This window comes from Ilyonectria robusta (assembly GCF_021365365.1).
Source record: "Ilyonectria robusta strain PMI_751 chromosome Unknown BGZ61scaffold_4, whole genome shotgun sequence".
NCBI lineage: Eukaryota > Fungi > Ascomycota > Sordariomycetes > Hypocreales > Nectriaceae > Ilyonectria > Ilyonectria robusta.
This window is the reverse complement of record NW_025764438.1, coordinates 875,413-892,291: the sequence shown is the minus strand read 5'-3', so window position 1 is coordinate 892,291 and position 16,879 is coordinate 875,413. Positions and strand designations below refer to the sequence as shown.

General features: G+C 54.1%; 4 protein-coding genes across 4 annotated transcripts; all 4 read right to left on the bottom strand.

Moving 5' to 3' along the window:
- Positions 1-841: 841 nt before the first annotated feature.
- BGZ61DRAFT_161917 (Rox3 mediator complex subunit-domain-containing protein) lies at positions 842-2,473 on the bottom strand. The gene is made up of 3 exons (XM_046237473.1): positions 2,004-2,473; positions 1,234-1,880; positions 842-1,174 (listed from the first exon to the last, which is right to left on the bottom strand). The coding sequence occupies exons 1-3, from the start codon at positions 2,314-2,316 to the stop codon at positions 1,100-1,102; spliced, it is 1,035 nt and encodes a 344-aa protein (XP_046108323.1). The 5' UTR covers positions 2,317-2,473; the 3' UTR covers positions 842-1,099.
- A 2,383-nt stretch (positions 2,474-4,856) lies between these two features.
- On the bottom strand, positions 4,857-6,841 carry BGZ61DRAFT_161877 (uncharacterized protein). Its single transcript, XM_046237472.1, has 3 exons — positions 5,950-6,841; positions 5,762-5,899; positions 4,857-5,711 (listed from the first exon to the last, which is right to left on the bottom strand). Exons 1-3 carry the CDS (start codon positions 6,561-6,563, stop codon positions 5,003-5,005), a joined length of 1,461 nt encoding a protein of 486 aa, XP_046108322.1. The 5' UTR covers positions 6,564-6,841; the 3' UTR covers positions 4,857-5,002.
- A 279-nt stretch (positions 6,842-7,120) lies between these two features.
- On the bottom strand, positions 7,121-7,978 carry BGZ61DRAFT_474207 (uncharacterized protein; the record flags this gene model as incomplete). Its single annotated transcript, XM_046248552.1, has 1 exon — positions 7,121-7,978. The coding sequence occupies one exon, from the start codon at positions 7,976-7,978 to the stop codon at positions 7,121-7,123; it is 858 nt and encodes a 285-aa protein (XP_046108321.1).
- A 7,446-nt stretch (positions 7,979-15,424) lies between these two features.
- Positions 15,425-16,771, bottom strand: BGZ61DRAFT_444785 (3-hydroxyacyl-CoA dehydrogenase). Its single transcript, XM_046244997.1, has 3 exons — positions 16,558-16,771; positions 16,397-16,496; positions 15,425-16,349 (listed from the first exon to the last, which is right to left on the bottom strand). Exons 1-3 carry the CDS (start codon positions 16,750-16,752, stop codon positions 15,619-15,621), a joined length of 1,026 nt encoding a protein of 341 aa, XP_046108320.1. The 5' UTR covers positions 16,753-16,771; the 3' UTR covers positions 15,425-15,618.
- Positions 16,772-16,879: the final 108 nt, after the last annotated feature.

Genomic DNA, 16,879 nt, shown 5'->3' with positions numbered 1-16,879 from the left:
CCTCAGCGGTGAATGACGACAACCCGGTTGGCTCCTTTGCGCTTTGTTTCAGGCGTTGTGCTGCCCCTTTCATATCCCCCACGTCTCGAAGCGACAAAGAAACCACGAGACAGACCACTTAGCACAGCGACTGAAACAACCATGGAACCCGCAGCTCGCCGAACCAAGATGCGCGTCACACCACGGCGCATGGCAGTAGATTCACAATCACAATCACTGAGAGAGAAGGGCATGGCGACTCATGACTCGCTGAAACCAGGTGTCGAATTGCGACTCTACCGGCATCTAATCCAAGAAGAAACCACATGAATGCCTACTGCGCTGTGTTTTCGCCCATCCTTCCATCCACCGTCGTCATCCGCGTCGTCCGTGTTTCCCGTTGCCGCCCTAGAGCCTTTGCCGTTCATCAACGAGTCCATGCAAAAAAAAAGACCGCGGAAAACTACCATCGTTGCAAAGGATTTGCCCACGCCAACCTTTGCCTTCATCCCCCGCCGACCATCAAAAGGCCGCATAAAAAAGTAGCAAGAAAGAGAAAAGGAGACACAAAAAACAAGAGAGTAGGCCGTGTCTCGAGAGACCATCCCTCCGACTGAACGGAATTGCCACCCTTTCCGCAGTCGCCATCCCCTTCCCTTCTTCCCCCGTTGAGTTCAAAATGAGTACCGTCCGTTCCCCCTGTGCCCAAACGCCGTGCTGATGGACGGAAGTCCGTCCGTGCAAAATGCCATAGTGAAAGCAGAAAAAGCGTAAAAATGACGAATAAAACAAGATTGGCAACTGGTTTTTTGGAATGTGATAGAGGCGGCCGTCTTTTTGCGTCCCCCTTTCGGAGGAGGCGCCTCTCGTGTGTATCGTGGTATACCTGTACAATTTATGGAAAAGGAAAAAAAGGAAGAAAGCCAGCCGGGAGGAAGGATATCGTGAGCAACTGGGAGATTTTTTTTTTTCGCCTGTGAGTGATACCTGCAGGATCCCCTGAGCCTAAGACACCCTCTTATGAGGTCTATTAGTTGGCTGGAAGGGGTTTGTTGGCATGGGATGGGATGAGCTGTCGAGAAAAGGGAGGACCTGGTCGAATAACCACGGTGGAAGAACTTCAGGCGCCAACCATGCCAGGGCCGTAGCTTTGTTGGCGCATAGCGCTCGGGTAGGGTGACGCATTTCCTGGGTTCTAATGCGAGTGAGATTAGATGAGAAAATTTTGATAGTGAGCAAGGGGCGGGTGTTTACCTTCTTGCGGCGCTTCTGGCCTCCCTCTCCCTCTCCCGTAGAGTATCCTGCTTCCATGCCCGCATCATCATCAGGAAAGCCCTCTCCGTAGCCCTCATAACTGCTATCGCCGTAGGTTCGCTTCTTGATGTTCCGCCGAGGTCGCAAGGGATCTGAGCCCGGAGGACCCTGTGACTTGAGCCTATTTACGGCGCCAGGAGCACCAGCCAAGGGCGTGTTTGGGGCGGTGGGCCTCGCTGAGGATGGCTGCTTCGAATCTCCGTTTGATGGCGCGATGTCCCCCAGTACCGACGAATCCCACACACCCTTCGGTATGGGGCCTTTGGCCATGGTGACTGCTCGTCCGAGGCTGGCGAGGCTGGTATCTGAGAGACCGTCGGTAATCTCTCGGCCCTTCACCTGGTGGACGTTCCACTCGAGATCAGGGACCTGAAGCATGGCCATAAACTCTGAAGGCGCGTCCTCTTTCTTCTTCTGCACGTCAAAGTGACCAGCGACGCCTAATCGCTTGATGTGGCCCTTGTACGTTTTTCGCAGAGCATTCTTCTCTCCGTTTGGCTTCTCTCGAGCAACCTCGGCAGCCAAGCTGGCAAGGTTGAACATCTCGTACAAATCTTCCGAGGCCCGTGGGAGGGATTCAGGGTGCGCTAAAGATAACCGATGTTAACAAACAATTCTCTTGCGGGAATCACGAGATGCCCGCGACTTGTCTCCAAGTCAAGGTGGTGGCGCCAGAAGGAGCGGGAAGAGGACGGCGAAGGGAGTCTTACGAGTTTGGCAAAGCAGGTATTTCTTCCCTACATCGAGATGCAGGTCCTCAATGCCAAGCTTGCTTTCCTCGAGGTGAATCTTCTTCTGCTCACGGTCGCCGCTGTCATCCATGGAGCGCTTCCGCTTGTGCGGCGAGTCGTCGGCCATGATGAAGTCGGGCTGGGAGGCGCTTCCGTTGACGCTGTGGGCGGGAGTCGGCAAGGTGGTGGCCGTGGACGCGGCCGTCATAGAGGTGGCCGCGCTGGACACGGGGTCCGAGGTCCCGGAGGAGAATTGCGATGGACTCTGGGGCGTCTGAGGGTGGAACGACATTGTGGACGTCTCCGCGAGGGAGGGTTGTGGCGAGAGTCGCGCCGGCCGCCGACCGAGTGTCGCTGCGCTCGGCTCTCAGCTTAACGTCATGCACTGCGCTGGGTTTTCTCGGCTCGGGATCGGCGCGGCGGGCGGCGGCGAGTCGATGGATGGGGATCGAGGGGTGAAAGTCGACGGTTTCGAGGGGAAATGGGCGAATGTCGCGGGCGAGCGAGGGTTGGCGTCGAAGGAGGCGATCGTAGGGTCGTTGATGGAGGTTGAGTCGGGGGGTGAGTGAGGTGGTGAAGGTGTGGAGTGTGGAATGAGGGAGAGAGATGTTTGGGCCTGAAAGACGAGGCAATTTCATAAGGGCCCGGCAAACGCAGGCAGGCAGGTACGTACCTACTCGCCGTCTCACACGCACCCGCCGGGGTTTGCTGACTGAAAGCGTTCGGAGCCGCCACTTTGAGTGGCTGGGACCAGTCACAAAGGGCCTCGGCCACGTGAGCCACAGGTACCTCCGCCTTTCTTCGCCAGACTTCCACACCGGTCGCACCAGTCGCACCACTCCGCTGTCGCAGGCAGCCCCGCGGCATCCCCGAATCTTAGCCTGGGCCACACCGGAAACATGTACCTGAACTGTCAGGCAGCCCTTCCCCTCTGCCTCGCGCCTCCTCGCGCCTCCTCGCGCCTCCTCCGCAGATCCACAAATAGGTATCCACAAAGGGCCAAAAGAGCCACAAAGAGCCACAAAAGAAGCCAAGTCACATGACCAATTTCCCGCGATAAGATCGACTTCGTGCTTCTCAGAGCCACTGAATTTTCTTTCTTTTCTCTCAACAATATAACCCCAGACCACCTCCCATTTCTTCGCCAGCGCGCCGACTTTGCTCGAACTCATTCGCTGCTGACAAACAAACGGAGATCAGTGGTCGAGAACAAACTATAACCTTGCCAAAAACCATCATCACGAGGGCCCCTCGTGCGGCTGCCATGATGCGCTGATGACCTGATGCAAGTAACATTTATTCATGCTTAACCTTGCATGGCTGTGACAATGTGCCCCAAGTTCGCCCGGCAGGTGGAGGACTCATCCTCCGTCTCTAAATCAGTAGCGTTGCCTCGCAATATGTAAGTTCTTTTTTACAAAGGAATGCCGCCCTCGTGGTTTCCTATTCACATGATGACACCTTTACATCTGGTAAACCTACGAGCCATGGCTGTCGTTGTCTGTCAATCATCCAATTGGCTGATAACCACTTGGCTCAGGAGGAGAAAGGCATTGTCTGACTTTTGAATCGACACCCAAAACTCCACGAACCCACCTTTACACCGAGACGGAGGCTGATGGATAACCTGTCAGATTCTCGGTCTTCAAAACCCAGGTGATGCTTCCCTGATACAAACGATCCAAAGCTGTGTACAGTGCTCCCGAAATTTGTATCACATCAATCGAGTCCCGAAGTCGTGGAGTGGTGTAATTGTCACAATGTCGGGCACTGATCCGGCTTGGACTCAATAAAATCTCTAGCAACTGGTCACGTAAAAGTTGCAGTGGGGAGGTATTTTGATGTCTCGAGGCAAAGCTCGGAGTTCTTCTTCGCAACTATTCAAAGCGCTGTCTACCGCGTCAAGCGGGATGCCCAGAGAGGACACTGACCATCTTGGCCCCTATCAATCTACGGTATTTACACAAAAAAGTTGCCAAAAAGAAAACAGATCCAGTCCGTTCCGTGAAACCCAATGATGTACGCCGATGTCCCCTCCCTGATTTTCCATCCAAGCCCAAGCTTAAAGATCATCATCATTGCCGAGACCAGCCCAGAACCGCAAACAAAGAAACAGGTCGTCATCATACCCAAGCCGCCCGGGCTCACCATGCCAAACTCTAAAACCCATCACTGATAGCCACTTACCCACCGTTTGTATTGCGCCAGGATGCAATTATTGATCAAGACCGTCAAAGGGAAAAGTCGAAAAGAACGGAGAGAATCAGAGAGGTTTTGCCGGCAGTGCTGCCCACGCGCAGAGTGGGTATGATGTTGTTAGAAGTTGTCAGAAGTTGTTCAGCGAGATGGATGCAAGTCGCTGAATCGAAGGGGGAAGAATCCAGCGACTACAAGGTGCACGACCAGCCAGGGTCAAACAACAAACACCACCACCTTGGCGTTTCTTTCAAGACCGCGTACTGGTAATGCTCCGAGCATGGAGCGATTAAAACAAGGGCCGAGTCGATCCAGTTGGGAGTGTAAGGCTTCTCTTTCGCTTGTGTCCCTCCCTCCCGCTCATCATATGCCTATGAGCGTCATGGCGTGCCTGATCTGGGTTTCCCATGTTTCCATGAAGGGCCTGGGAGAAGTCGCTAGGCGGGGCCATTGGAGCGCTCATCTGAGCCTCTTGCATGTTCGCCTTTGAGTCTGATGATCTTGGAACGGAGTACTCTGCCGGGGTAGCGAGAGGTGCAGACGGATAGCTCGTTGCGTATGAAGAAGTGCTGTATGTCGTCGACGTGGGCGTAGAACGAGGTTGACTCAAAGGGCTTTGGGTGTGCACATCCGAGCCAGTATTGCGATAGTGGTCCCGGGGATCGACGCTCAGGGGCAGTGTTGCCGTCGCTGCTCGAAGTCGAGATCGGCTAAGTGGAGAGGGCATCGTAGAGTAGCTCATGCTCGTTGGCTGCTGAGTCGAATTATCTGAAGTACAAGTATTAGCCCTGAATTCGACTGCTGGTTGGGGAGTTCCTACTGGGGAAGGATGCCGAATCATAAGACCCCATATGTCCGGGTTGGTACATGGATTGATTCCGATCACTCATACTCGGACTTGTGTTGGCTCCTCGATAGTTCGCATAGTCGATGGCATCACCTTTCCAGGCCATGCTTGAGCGCAAAGGTGATTGCGCGGACTCAGACCTGGAACGGGAGATGGAATCTCGAAGCTGAGAGGGCTGAAGAGGATGCGGCGGACTCTGTCTGGTAGAGTCAATGGACGATTCTAGGCCACCATGTCCCCCATACGGGTTCAAAGTCCTTGCACCACCGTTCATAGGGGCCGAGAAGTGGCTTCCGTAAGGGTATCGATCGTTTGGGGCTGGTGAAATCGGTGACATCAGGTCAGTGTTGCTCATCCCTGCAGCTGGGTTAAACCCAAGGCCTCCAAATCCCGGTGTCAGACCAGTAGGAGATGAGTGATCACTCGGTGCTCCTCTCCGCACATCCACTACCAAAGGCCTGATCATGTGTTGAGCGTAGGACTGAGTTCCAAGATCTCCTGGGGAGGGCATGGGCGTTCCTAGCCCGTGCACTGCGCCGTACGGCGAATGAAGCGCTTGAACGTTGTCGAAGTCATCGGGAACAGCTCTCATCTTTATCATTCGATCGCGGTCGTCGGCGTTGAGACGCTTGATCTTGGCACGCCTAGCAAGGGTCAGCAAAGAACGAAGACTTTGTTCGGCATTGTTACGTACCTGTTCTGGAACCAGACTTGGACCTGTCGAGGACTCAGGCCAGGAATCTCCCTCGAGAGGCGCTCTCGATGAGCAGCATCGGGGTGTGGCTGCTTAGCAAACTCGCTCATTAGGAACCGAGTCTGCTGATGGGTGAGCCTGGTTGATGTCAGCCCGTATTCTCGAAGCCTTGGGACAAACCGTCCTACCTGAACCGCTTCATCTTTCGACGAGCGGCAGTCCGCTCAGCCGCGGTCTGTGAAGAAAGGTCCCCCTCGCCATCCAAAATGTCATCCTCGTCAAAGTCATCATCCTCATCACTCTTCGCTGAAGGTGCATTGTCGCCATGCCCAGGCAGGTTAGGAGACGACAGTGTCCCATGGCCCTGTGTCTCGAAAACACCGTGCGGGTTTCCTTGGACCGAACCAGCGATCTTCGAACCAAGTCCTCCATCCATGGTCTCTGAGTGGGTGGAAACTGGTGATGCATGCGTGTCTTGCAGCGCGTCAACGCCGGGGAGTTTGTGAACCTGTGCCAGTCTCAAGTCTTCCTTGATATGAATTCCTAATGCGTCCCTGTCGGTTTCAACTGCCGGGCGTAACTGTGCTGCCTCTTGGCCACTGCTGCTGGAGTCAAGGGAGTGTGGGAAGACGTTCGCATCGCCGGAGGGATATTGATGCTGTCCTTGCCATTGCGACTGCGCCGACAATCCAGCAGCACCATAGGGGTTCGACATGCGTGGGGGACTGGCTGGCTTCCGAGATGGATCGTATTTGTTGAAAGGCCAACTGTGATCCGAATCGCACCGGCTAGTGACAAGCATTTGGGCGGAATAAGATCTTAGGATCGGGAAAGCTCAAGATGGGGGGAGAGGAATATCGTCGAGTATCTCTCGTGCAGCTTTGCCGTTGGCCGAGGGGTAAGGAATGACAGGGGCGATATGGCGATATGTTTAGTTATGCTTCGACGAAGATCAAACGGCGAAGATCAAACAAGGGGAAAGTCGAATCTCAAGAGGGAATCAAGGCTGATGAGAAGGTGCCGGGGTCGGTTGCAGAATGGAATGAATGTAGTGGTTAAATGGGTGGAAGAAGAAGAGAGAGGTCGGTCAAGGACAATGAGTGAAGTCGCAGGGTACCAAGAAAGAAAGTAAGTCAAGATGTAAGCAGCATCTCAGGAACAAGCAACCAGCTCGAGTTCAAGAGGGGAAGGAATCAGATCTTCAATCCCACCGAAGAGGTAGGGTCGAGATCATATATGGACGGCTTCTAGAGCACAACGTTTCTTTGGTGGGGGCTGATCGTCCTGCATCCCCTGGGCTGCATCCGCAATCCACATAACCAGGAGGCCCTTGCTGAGCGGTCTGAACAGGCAGGCCCGTCATCCTTCAGAGACCCTGGTCCTGTATACGGCAAAAGTGTGATTAATCCGAACGAGGGTGACGGAAGAAGAGTCGACAGAAGATCCCGACTGAAGGTACCGGGGACATGCGCCAGCAGTGGGAACGGCGGCGACAAAGCGGGGGGTGCGTGTTGTGTGGTACTTGGCGGAGCTGAGTGGGTGGCCCGGTGTGCCCGTTTTGAGGCCTGTCGGTGCCGCACCTTCACGGACTACGGACCAGGGGCGGGTCCATTCCATATCACCACACCCCCTTCCCCTTCTCCTTCTCCTTCCCCTTCCCCTCCCCAGTTCGAAGCCAGTGTCTGCTGAGCCACATGGGCCTGAGACTTGCCCAGAGATGAGGACGAGGCCACCAGCCGCGGCCAAGTAGCTGCATCGTTGATCCCAGCCTGCCGCGGCCGAGCCCTCAATGCTCCGAGAAGGGGCGAGGTAAGGAGACTGTCCAGGCGTCCTTGGGTTGTGTGTTGTGTTACGGACGCAGGCACACGCAGGTCGGTGCCAGGCCTCCCACTCCATGCGAGACCCCTCATTGAACCCTTGGGTGTTGGGCGGAAGGGATGAGAGCCAAATGGTGGAGGCGTAGCAATCGTATGGTCTCTTGGGAGGCACAACAGCACGCCCTAAGATGCAAGGTACGACTGTGCTATGAGAAGATTGCGGGTGGCGCAAAAGCCGGCGTGGTCTTCCCACCAACTGCAACACCAACACTAGCAGCATCCATCGATCGAGGCCGCCACAACATGAGAGCACGGCCAGACAAGCAAGGTTCGCCAGCCCACAAACAGGGAGACAGCATCTCGGCTGGGATATCTGTTTGGGTGTCCATTGGTCCTTCATTACATTAGCTCTGTGTCGACTCCACGGTTGAACGCATGTTACGCATGACCGTTGTTGAGACCTGTCTGACCTCAAGCCAATGAGAAGTTGGCGGGCGTTCCAAACCGCACGGCAATGTCGAGGGTACGAAAACGCGCTCACGGGATTCTAGTAGCCACCAGGGATCCTGGTAGGGTGTGGGCATTCGATATCCGTATGGCACATTGGCACATTGCCATATGACGGGAGGCAGGGCCTCGAGAGAAGCTCCGGTGATTACTCAAGATGAGATGGATTAAAAAAAGGAAGATGCCCTGCCAACTGCCAGAGGGGTTGTCCCCAAAGCCAGCCATGAATGATGAGGCGGCGTAATCGGATATGGGAAAATACCTCCAAGGTACTCCGTATGGAGCCATGATCTCGCGATCGTGGATCGGGGCCGCAAAGTGAAGCAAATGTCGACGCGCGGTACGTGGTGTTCGTTAGAACCAGGTGAGAGGACAGAGATGACATACTGCCTCGATCGCTGGGTAACCACGAATGTGGGCGATTGAAACAAGAGGTCCAGGCGTACAGCTAGCAGCAGCAGGTGGCATTCACAGCACTCCCGCAATTCCATTGCGCGTTCAGATCCTCACAAACGTTTCGTCTCCCTGTCTCTGTCCTGGTGACTGAGGAGACTGCGTTTATGTTTTGTTTGTAGCGCTGATCTTCCGACTGTGGATCCGCAAGCAAAAAGATTCGAGGCCTCTGTCAAGAGTCCATTCGACTGTTGAAGACAACGGCACTTGAACGCCAGGGTCGAGATGCCGTCGCTCAAGCCGCCCCATACGTAGGGCCGATGGAAGTGCGGGCGCCAACGGTCCGCAGCGTCGTGTGTGGCTAACACTAGGGTGTGAGCTTTGGCGTGCCGGCGGTAGTGGTGCAGGAAAGCGACCCGCAACTCTCGACAGCTCACAGGCAGCTATCAGACACAACATCGTCGGCCCATCGTACAGGGACAACGGCAGCAAATCGAGCATCGCAGGACGGTCCACTCGGGGGCTAGTTAGTATCTGCGCCCGCGGAGGAACGGGCCCAAACAAGCCACGCCATCGAAGCCGGATACGACTGCGTATCATGTATTATTGGAAGCAGTCGGCACGGCGGATGCAGTGTCAGTCACCTTGGGCACTAGGAGGTTGCGGCGAAGGAACGAAGGAACGAAGGCTCCGTCGGCTGAATCGATACGTCCCGAGTCTAATGTCCGGCCTGGTGCAACGCCATGGACTTATCATGCGTTCGCAGGCTGGAATTGTTCATTTTTTGTTGCTTCTTCGTTGGGTAGTGGCGCGGTCAGGGAGGCTGGAATAATGTGAGTTGTGTGTGCCAGAGACCAGTGATAATTCTGCCTGCCCCATGACAAGCCCGGCAGCTGCAAGGGAAGGAGCGAATGTCGATCTGAAGTCGATTGCTGTTTCCCTTCCGCTCTCTCTCCATCATAACTACCTAGGTAGGTACCCGGCCAGGCCTGCGGGTGTGCAGCACGTAGTATGAGTGTGAGTGTGCTTGCTTTACTGGGTGCAGGTGGATGCAGAGGTGGAGGTAGGTACAGCATTTACTACGAATGCAGCCGAAACAAGTTTCTGTCCACACCAACGGATGTGGACATTAGAGGCACACTGAGAAACACGCTGGGCTGTCCACGACACCCGAGTCCGTAGCAGGCCCGGCTCCGATTCATAATTAATATTGGTTCTAACTGACAAAAGGCGGTTCGTTGTAACTCAGAAATGGGAGTTGCAGCATTAGACCTAAAATAAATACAAGCAATTCCCGTTTGCTGTGCTTGCTTGCTGTACTTGCGTGCAGGGAAGGTACCTAGGTACCTCAGGTACCTACGCAGCAGGTCGCACAGGCCATTGAATCTGGGTAGGTAGACATGAGGGCTGTCCGTGCTTTCCCACATCTCGCTACTCTCCACTTCGTCTCGCACATCCCGCCCGGGAGACGACGTCGCTAGGATCAAGGATCGGATGTACCCAGCCTCGGGTTTCATCTATCAGCGGGGCGATGCGGACCTCGCAAGCCTCAATGCCAGTTTCTCCGGGTTTGGCGCCTCTCTGCGTGAGCCTTGAGCCTTGGGCCCTTGAGACTCGGTCCTGATGACGCCCACATCCGTCGCGCAATGTCACGAATCCCACCTATCTCCCACCACCATCATCCATGCCATCGCCATCCACCATCCGCCATCCGCTATCCGCTATCCATCCTCTACCATCCCCGATCCCAGCCCCGAAAGCTGAAGGAGGGGGCAGAGCAGAGGCAAATGAGGAGCCCAGCATTTAGGTCATGGCCAACGGCCCCAGCGGCTGGAGAGTCCGCAAGAGTATCACCAAAAAGGTTTAGCAACTCCGTCCTCTGGGCGCTGGCCCTGCCCCTCGCAGCCCCCCCGGGTCCGCAGTTGGTCGTCTGTTCCTCCGTTCCTCCCCAGCATCCGTAACCATTACCGTCGCGGCATATGTGTCGATTGTGGGCCCCAGATGCCATTGTCAAGGAGTCCTTCATTTCTCACCAGGATCGGTCTTCGAATAGGAACTTTATCTTCCACCCACGTCACTGTCCAAGCGACTCTCATTACCAGGACACTCACCCAGCCCTGCCCATGAACCCAAATCCCATAGCTGCAGGTTCATCCCCTATCCAGCGATAGCCCCAGGTGATGCTTCCGTCCTTTGCTTCTGTCGGGAATTCTGAGCTTCCCGACAATGCGGCAGAGCAGTGGGGCCAGAAGATTAGCAGACGCCGGCCATATCCCACTGCGTACCTGCACTGTCAGCATGGCTTTGAGCAACCATGCCGTGGCCAAGTGCCTGGGATGTCTGCTGAGAATACTGTCTAGTGTCAAACGCGGCCAGCGGCTCCGGAGCTGCCGTTGTGAGGTTTCTGATAACCATGTGGTCGTTCCAGCACCAACCAAATACATGCTTGGGGTTGCTCAACGAGACCCAAAGGACAGGCCTCAAGAGAAGCGAGGCAACACAGCACTCGCTATACCGTCCGCGCACTTACAGATACCGAGACTTACACGCGTCCTACCCGACAACACTACAAGTATGCTGTGAGGGTCCGCAGAAGCAGGCATCCGGCTGTGCAGGTGTCGGCAATGGGCATGTTACTGCACACCCGTGCCCGGACAAGGACCCTCGGATGTGTGGGGATAGTCCCTTTCCCAGTGGCACCGAGTCGATTTAGCCACGTTGAATAGCAATGAGAAACACGGCAGCATGGTGCCAGTGGAACATGGTGCTGTGTGACGGATACCGCACATGGCCTTTAGGACCCCGATTTGAGTCGCCAGCTTTGTGATGGGTGTCTTGGAAACTCGAGACCTGCATTAGGTTTGTGTCGGCTACGGTAAGCCTTTCAGGGTCGGTGTGAGTCCCGAGACATGCATTTTGTTCAACACACAGCACAAGCCTTCCCAGCTCCCAACAGCGCCAACACGTCCGCCCCCCAGACGGATCCAATGGAGTAGCCTCGTTTCCAACAACTTGAGATTCGAGTCCCACTATCTCGATACATACGACAATCAAGCAAAGTATCCCATGGCCTTTGCAATGACAGACCGACGACAGTTGCACACATCCCAGCTGATACCGACACGCCTCACCCCCCAGATTTCAGGAGCGCCCTCCCCGCCCCCAGCTCCGCGATGGCGCGGCTAGTCAGGCGCTAATGGACTCCCGGGTCCTGGGGCTCCTGGGTTCATGCATGCCAATCATCCCCAACTCTCGACCCTTCGATGGCCAGAATCATCAGTTGGTTTGAGTGATGAATCCTCAGTTGGACCGCAATACGACACGCGCTGGGTTGGATCTCGGTTTTCAGCAAGTGATGCCTCTCCCATGTGGTTCGCCTCCGCCTCATTGTTGATCCCCCTTGCTAAGACAGGTACCGTGGGTACCCCTGGAGAACCAATTGGGGAAATTTTGAAGAAGTGGGAGAAGCAAATGGCAAAAAGGCCGGCATTCTCAGTGCCAGGGACAGGGGAGATACAATTGCAGGAGTAACGCAGGGGCATGAGATGGCGTGGCGTGGATTGGATACACAGTAAGATCTCATTCACGGTTCAGACCCGTCAACACACCAGACCTCACCTCATCTCACTTGGTACTCGCCCCATGGCACCCTTTCCCCTCGGCCCCATTCCCCGGAAGACTTGCTGGGTACTGTGCAGTGCCTCTCTGCAAGGCCCTGAATCGCATGTCTGTGCCTCGTCTATTTCACGATTGCTGCCACAGGGATGTAGCGACGCTCGTTGCATCGACAACCTGAGCCTCGGCAATTCTACCGCATTCGAATTCCTTCTTGTTTCGGCGCCCTCACTGTCCCCAAAATAAAAGGATCTTTCAGAATCGGAGAAGCCAGGCTCGGCCGAGGCGAAATAAATGGTGGCTGATTCGGCTAACGGTCACCTAGAACATGATCTGCGACAGAAGCCACGCCAGAAGGCCCAAACTCCATTCTAATTACAGATCAGATCGAATGATCATACCCCCGGAATTCCCGGAACCTGGGTACTGCTAAGCATTGTCCATCCCTTCTTGCAGACGTGAAGGGATTCACACCCGATAACTGTTTGCTGCTGGATCAACGGGAACCGCCGACAGCAGAACCGCTTCATTTCCGATCCGAGAACAGGAAATTTCCCCGGCCAATGTTGGCCGAGCGCTGTCTCTTGGTTCCGCGAGTGTTTGAATCGTCTAGTTGTCGTGTTGGTACTACGCCTTGACTACGATTAAATTTGGGCCAACCCGAAGCCCAAAACACCTGTTGCTCTTACTCTTATGACACGGATCTATCCACGGTCCCGTCGCTCGGGCACTAACAAATTGCCAAGCTCAAGTGCGGCTTCATTCACACAAGGCCAAAACATCCGTCAAAACCTTAGTTCTTGACGGGTTCTCTCTTGGTCAAAAGTCCCACGGCCGATCGGTCAGGAGTATCGCCGAACATCAGGCAGTCGATGAGGTCCCCGATGCAATCGATAATCTCGCAGTCCGCTCTTCAACCTTTCCGGATGAGCCCCGCTCGTTCAAGGGTGACCCTTACTTGGCTTTCTCTCTTCCCTGACAACATGTTTCATCTGTGGAGAACATACAGAATCTCCCAAAAGGGGGCTTTGCGGGACCGAATAATCTGGTCAATGTCCGAAAGTTCATTCACCAGCGAATTCTCTAAAGTTGTGATGTGAAGGATATGGTGAGGGGCTTTGAAACTGCTCACCTCCGTTCGTCACAAACGTTGGCTCCGGCCACAGGTGCTGCTCACCACCGTGTATGTAGTAAATGCAACGCTTTGTTAGCGGTCGAAAGACGGCCAAAAACTCCAGGCGTGTGCATTGAGCTAGCATTTGGAAACCCGCGCTGCTGCAGTGTTCAGCTAGCCTTAGATGCCGCCTGCTTCCACTTCTGCCGTTACTGGTGGATGTTTTCGTCCCACTATCTTTCAGTCGGAGAATCCTGTCATGGGCATTTCCGTTCACCAACTCTCAAGGCACATCACATATCAACTCCACATTCACTCAGAAGTCAGAACACAACACGATATCCACGATCCACATATCGGCCATCCCACCAGCTACGGCCGACATCATGGTCCACTCATAGTGTAAGCGAGAGTCGAGGGTCATCTGAATTTGACCGTGGCGTCTAAACAGCTTCCCTGTATTGGGTTATGTTGGGTCCTGCAGTTATCGTCAGCATGCGATGCAGCGGCATATCTACTACCCCCACCAGCAAGGCAATGACTCGCTGGGGTGGCATGGTAGTACATCCGCGTAGGCTGCATAGAAACATCCACGATGCTGCTCATCTATTCGTTCAATCCCAAGGGTAATGTGGGCAAGACAAACACCGCCACTGGCAGATGCTCCAGACGCTCAACCATATTAGCTTCGGGGCTCAGCTAGTCTAAAGGACTTGCTCATATTGGTTCCCATCAGAAATGAAATCAACTGGAGCCTTCCGAGATCATGATAGAGACAAGTTTTAAGCTAATCTCTGACGGCCTTGCACGCACACTTTGACATCTAATCACACCCTAGAATGAATAACGCCTAAGCCTCAACAACAACAACAATCCTCTCTCATTGGGGCAGGTGACGGTCAGATCTCGGATCACTCGCTGCTCCAAGCACGCACACATCGAACCATTGTGACGCTGCGTTGCAAGCACTGGGGTCCTTAACGCTGCACGTCAGCTCGCTAGTTATGTCAAGTTCGGAGCAGGTTTGATTGACAGGCCCATCCCCAGCCGCGGGATGCGTCCTTCAATTCATTTTTTTACTTACATACACGGCTGGCCCTATCCCGGCCGTGGCGAGTAATCTTCTTATACGATCCAGGGATTGGACTTTTACTGGACCTACATGGCGGTGAGAATCTAACCCTGGGCCTGGAGTGACGCAGATGCACCCTGTTGTGGATGGCACACACATCATGGGGCGTGTTTTGCAGACATAATTGCCAAACACGTAGTGGTGAATTTGCTATAGTTCGGGGAAGTTCGGGGAAGCTAGCACAAACTTGTGTGTTCATCCAGATCTCACCCGTTCTAAATAACGGGCGGGACAAAACAGAAACAGTTGTATTTCAAACATCACGGTGCCGATCGCGGGAGTTACTATTTTTGGGGTTCACATTCAGGGCGCTGTCACATCTATCTAAAACTGGAGTGGCGAGATTACTTTTTTGACTGCCGGACTCAACGGAAAATTCAGCTTCCTCGAGTCGATTTCGGATAACGATAATTTGCCAAGAGAGCCGTTTCCAGTTTGGGGCCTGGTCTAGACTTGGCTACAACAACCACCGCCATGCTACGTAGCAGTCGTTTGGATCCTGATCAAGGTATTTTTAGTCTTCACGGTAGAAACGTGCCCCTGTTATAAGTAAATGACTGTCTCACTCTCGTCACAATAAACATTGAAGCTCGTAAATTGACCATCTCGATCATATGTGACGCCGAGCTCGGCCTCCACTTCGTCAGTTAAAGGGATATGGTCTAGCGGTGAAAGAGTGTGCACTAGTAAGACCTGGGCATCCCTCATACTGGTCACTGGTCTCTCTGGGTCCCATGTGGTGATTGAATGTTTTCGACGGCGAGTCATACTGGTGATTCTGCTTTCTACGATGCAATGCAGGGTATCTGCTCCCATAACACGCTTCCCCGTGTGAATACCCGATGTCTACCATCACACATCTGGTCTTATTTAGCCCGGTCAGAATATGTTCATCTTCGCTACACTGTATTTCTCTATCTGCGTTATGTCAATTTTGGCGAAAGTTTTGGGGAGTTTAGCTGCACTGTCTACCCTACAATGGCATCAAAGTTGGAAAACACACATTGGTCCGAGCATAACTACTAGGTGCAATGGGGGTGTAGCACTAAGAGGTAAATCAAATCACTTTAATGGAATTTGGAACATCGATCTTCAAGTCTCTTATATGAATAAACATCCCGTGGCCCTGGAAGCCCCGCGTTTTACAAGTGAGTTCAACGGAGTAAGTTCATGAAACCCAACCCCTTTATTGTAGAAGCAAGAAAGAGCACCTTTCTGGTGTCCAATTTTTAAACATCAACCCGTGAATGTTGTGGCCTAGATGTATGTCGTAAAATCTTCAATACTCGTAGAAACCCTTGCCGCTCTTCTTGCCCATCCAGCCAGCATCCACCATCTTCTTCAACAAGACACTCGGCCTGTACTTGGAATCCGCCGTCTCCTCATACAAAACCCTCATAATTGCCAGGCACGTGTCCAAACCAATGAAGTCAGCGAGCTGTAGCGGACCCATGGGAACGTTGGTGCCGTTCTTCATGATGGAGTCGATAGAGTCACGGTCACCGACGCCGGTCTCAAGACAGATGATGGCCTCGTTGATATAGGGCATCAGAATGCGATTAGCCAAGAAGCCCGGCGAGTCTGCAGATACGGAGGCAATCTTGCCCATCTTCTTGCAGAACTCGATAGCAGTGTCGAGAGTGTCCTGGCTGGTCTGCAAGCCACTGATGATCTCAACACCCTTCTGGATAGGGACGGGGTTCATGAAGTGAGTAGAGACGACACGGGACGAGGCAGAAGTGTCCTTGGGATCAGAGGTGGTGGCGGCAGCGATGCGAGTGATGGAGATGGAAGAGGTGTTGGTGGCCAGGATAGCATGCTTGGGGCAGATCTGGGCGAGCTTGCTGAAGATGTCGAACTTGAGGTCGGGGATCTCGGGAACCGCCTCGATGACAAAGTCAACGGAAGAGAGGTCCTCCATGTTGGTGCTAGGAGTTAGAAGTGAACGAGCCTGGTCGGCTTGCTCCTGAGTGAGCCTGGACTTGGACACATCCTTGGCGAGGAGCTTATCTACGCGGGGTCAGCTATGGGCTCGAAGTAGAAGCAATGCTGCATACCGGCAAAAGCCAGGCCCTTTTCCAAACTCTTCTCAGAGGTATCAATCAGGGTGATTGGTACCTGGGCCCTCTGCGCCGCAACGAGGGCGATTCCCAGTCCCTGCGTGGCTGTTAGTTGAGCTGATGCTTCCCGTCGACATGTGAGTCTCATGTGAACCGACCATTTGCCCAGCGCCAATGACGCCAAGTCTCTTGACTTCAGCGGCAGCATGCTGGCGAGGAGAGGAGCTGAAGCAGCGCACCTGGCGCGCGGCCCCTAGTGATCTCATACGCAGAATTGATGAAGCCATTTTTGACGAGGGAGATGGAGTTGAAGTTGAAGTTGGGAGGTTGTGTCTCGCTTGTAAGTTCCCCATACGTTCACACGGAGCGCGGGTAACCTCGGCATGAGCCGGAGAAGCCGCCAAACCCCGAGTGCTCGTCCAATGCCGAGCCATTGCCTGCCGTTTTGGCCGCATCTTATCTCGGCAATCGGTATCTTAT

What these genes read in the sequence shown, in the direction of transcription:
- BGZ61DRAFT_161877 (XM_046237472.1), bottom strand. Translation starts at nt 6,563, where the DNA reads ATGCTTGTCACTAGCCGGTGCGATTCGGATCACAGTTGGCCTTTCAAC. An exon ending in CGAAAGATGAAGCGGTTCAG is followed by an intron (nt 5,900 to 5,949) that starts GTAGGACGGTTT and finishes GACATCAACCAG; the next exon opens with GCTCACCCATCAGCAGACTC. An exon ending in CAAGTCTGGTTCCAGAACAG is followed by an intron (nt 5,712 to 5,761) that starts GTACGTAACAAT and finishes GACCCTTGCTAG; the next exon opens with GCGTGCCAAGATCAAGCGTC.
- BGZ61DRAFT_444785 (XM_046244997.1), bottom strand. Translation starts at nt 16,752, where the DNA reads ATGGGGAACTTACAAGCGAGACACAACCTCCCAACTTCAACTTCAACT. An exon ending in TCATTGGCGCTGGGCAAATG is followed by an intron (nt 16,497 to 16,557) that starts GTCGGTTCACAT and finishes ACAGCCACGCAG; the next exon opens with GGACTGGGAATCGCCCTCGT. An exon ending in AAAGGGCCTGGCTTTTGCCG is followed by an intron (nt 16,350 to 16,396) that starts GTATGCAGCATT and finishes GACCCCGCGTAG; the next exon opens with ATAAGCTCCTCGCCAAGGAT.
- BGZ61DRAFT_161917 (XM_046237473.1), bottom strand. Translation starts at nt 2,316, where the DNA reads ATGTCGTTCCACCCTCAGACGCCCCAGAGTCCATCGCAATTCTCCTCC. An exon ending in ATACCTGCTTTGCCAAACTC is followed by an intron (nt 1,881 to 2,003) that starts GTAAGACTCCCT and finishes GGTTATCTTTAG; the next exon opens with CGCACCCTGAATCCCTCCCA. An exon ending in GCCAGAAGCGCCGCAAGAAG is followed by an intron (nt 1,175 to 1,233) that starts GTAAACACCCGC and finishes CACTCGCATTAG; the next exon opens with AACCCAGGAAATGCGTCACC.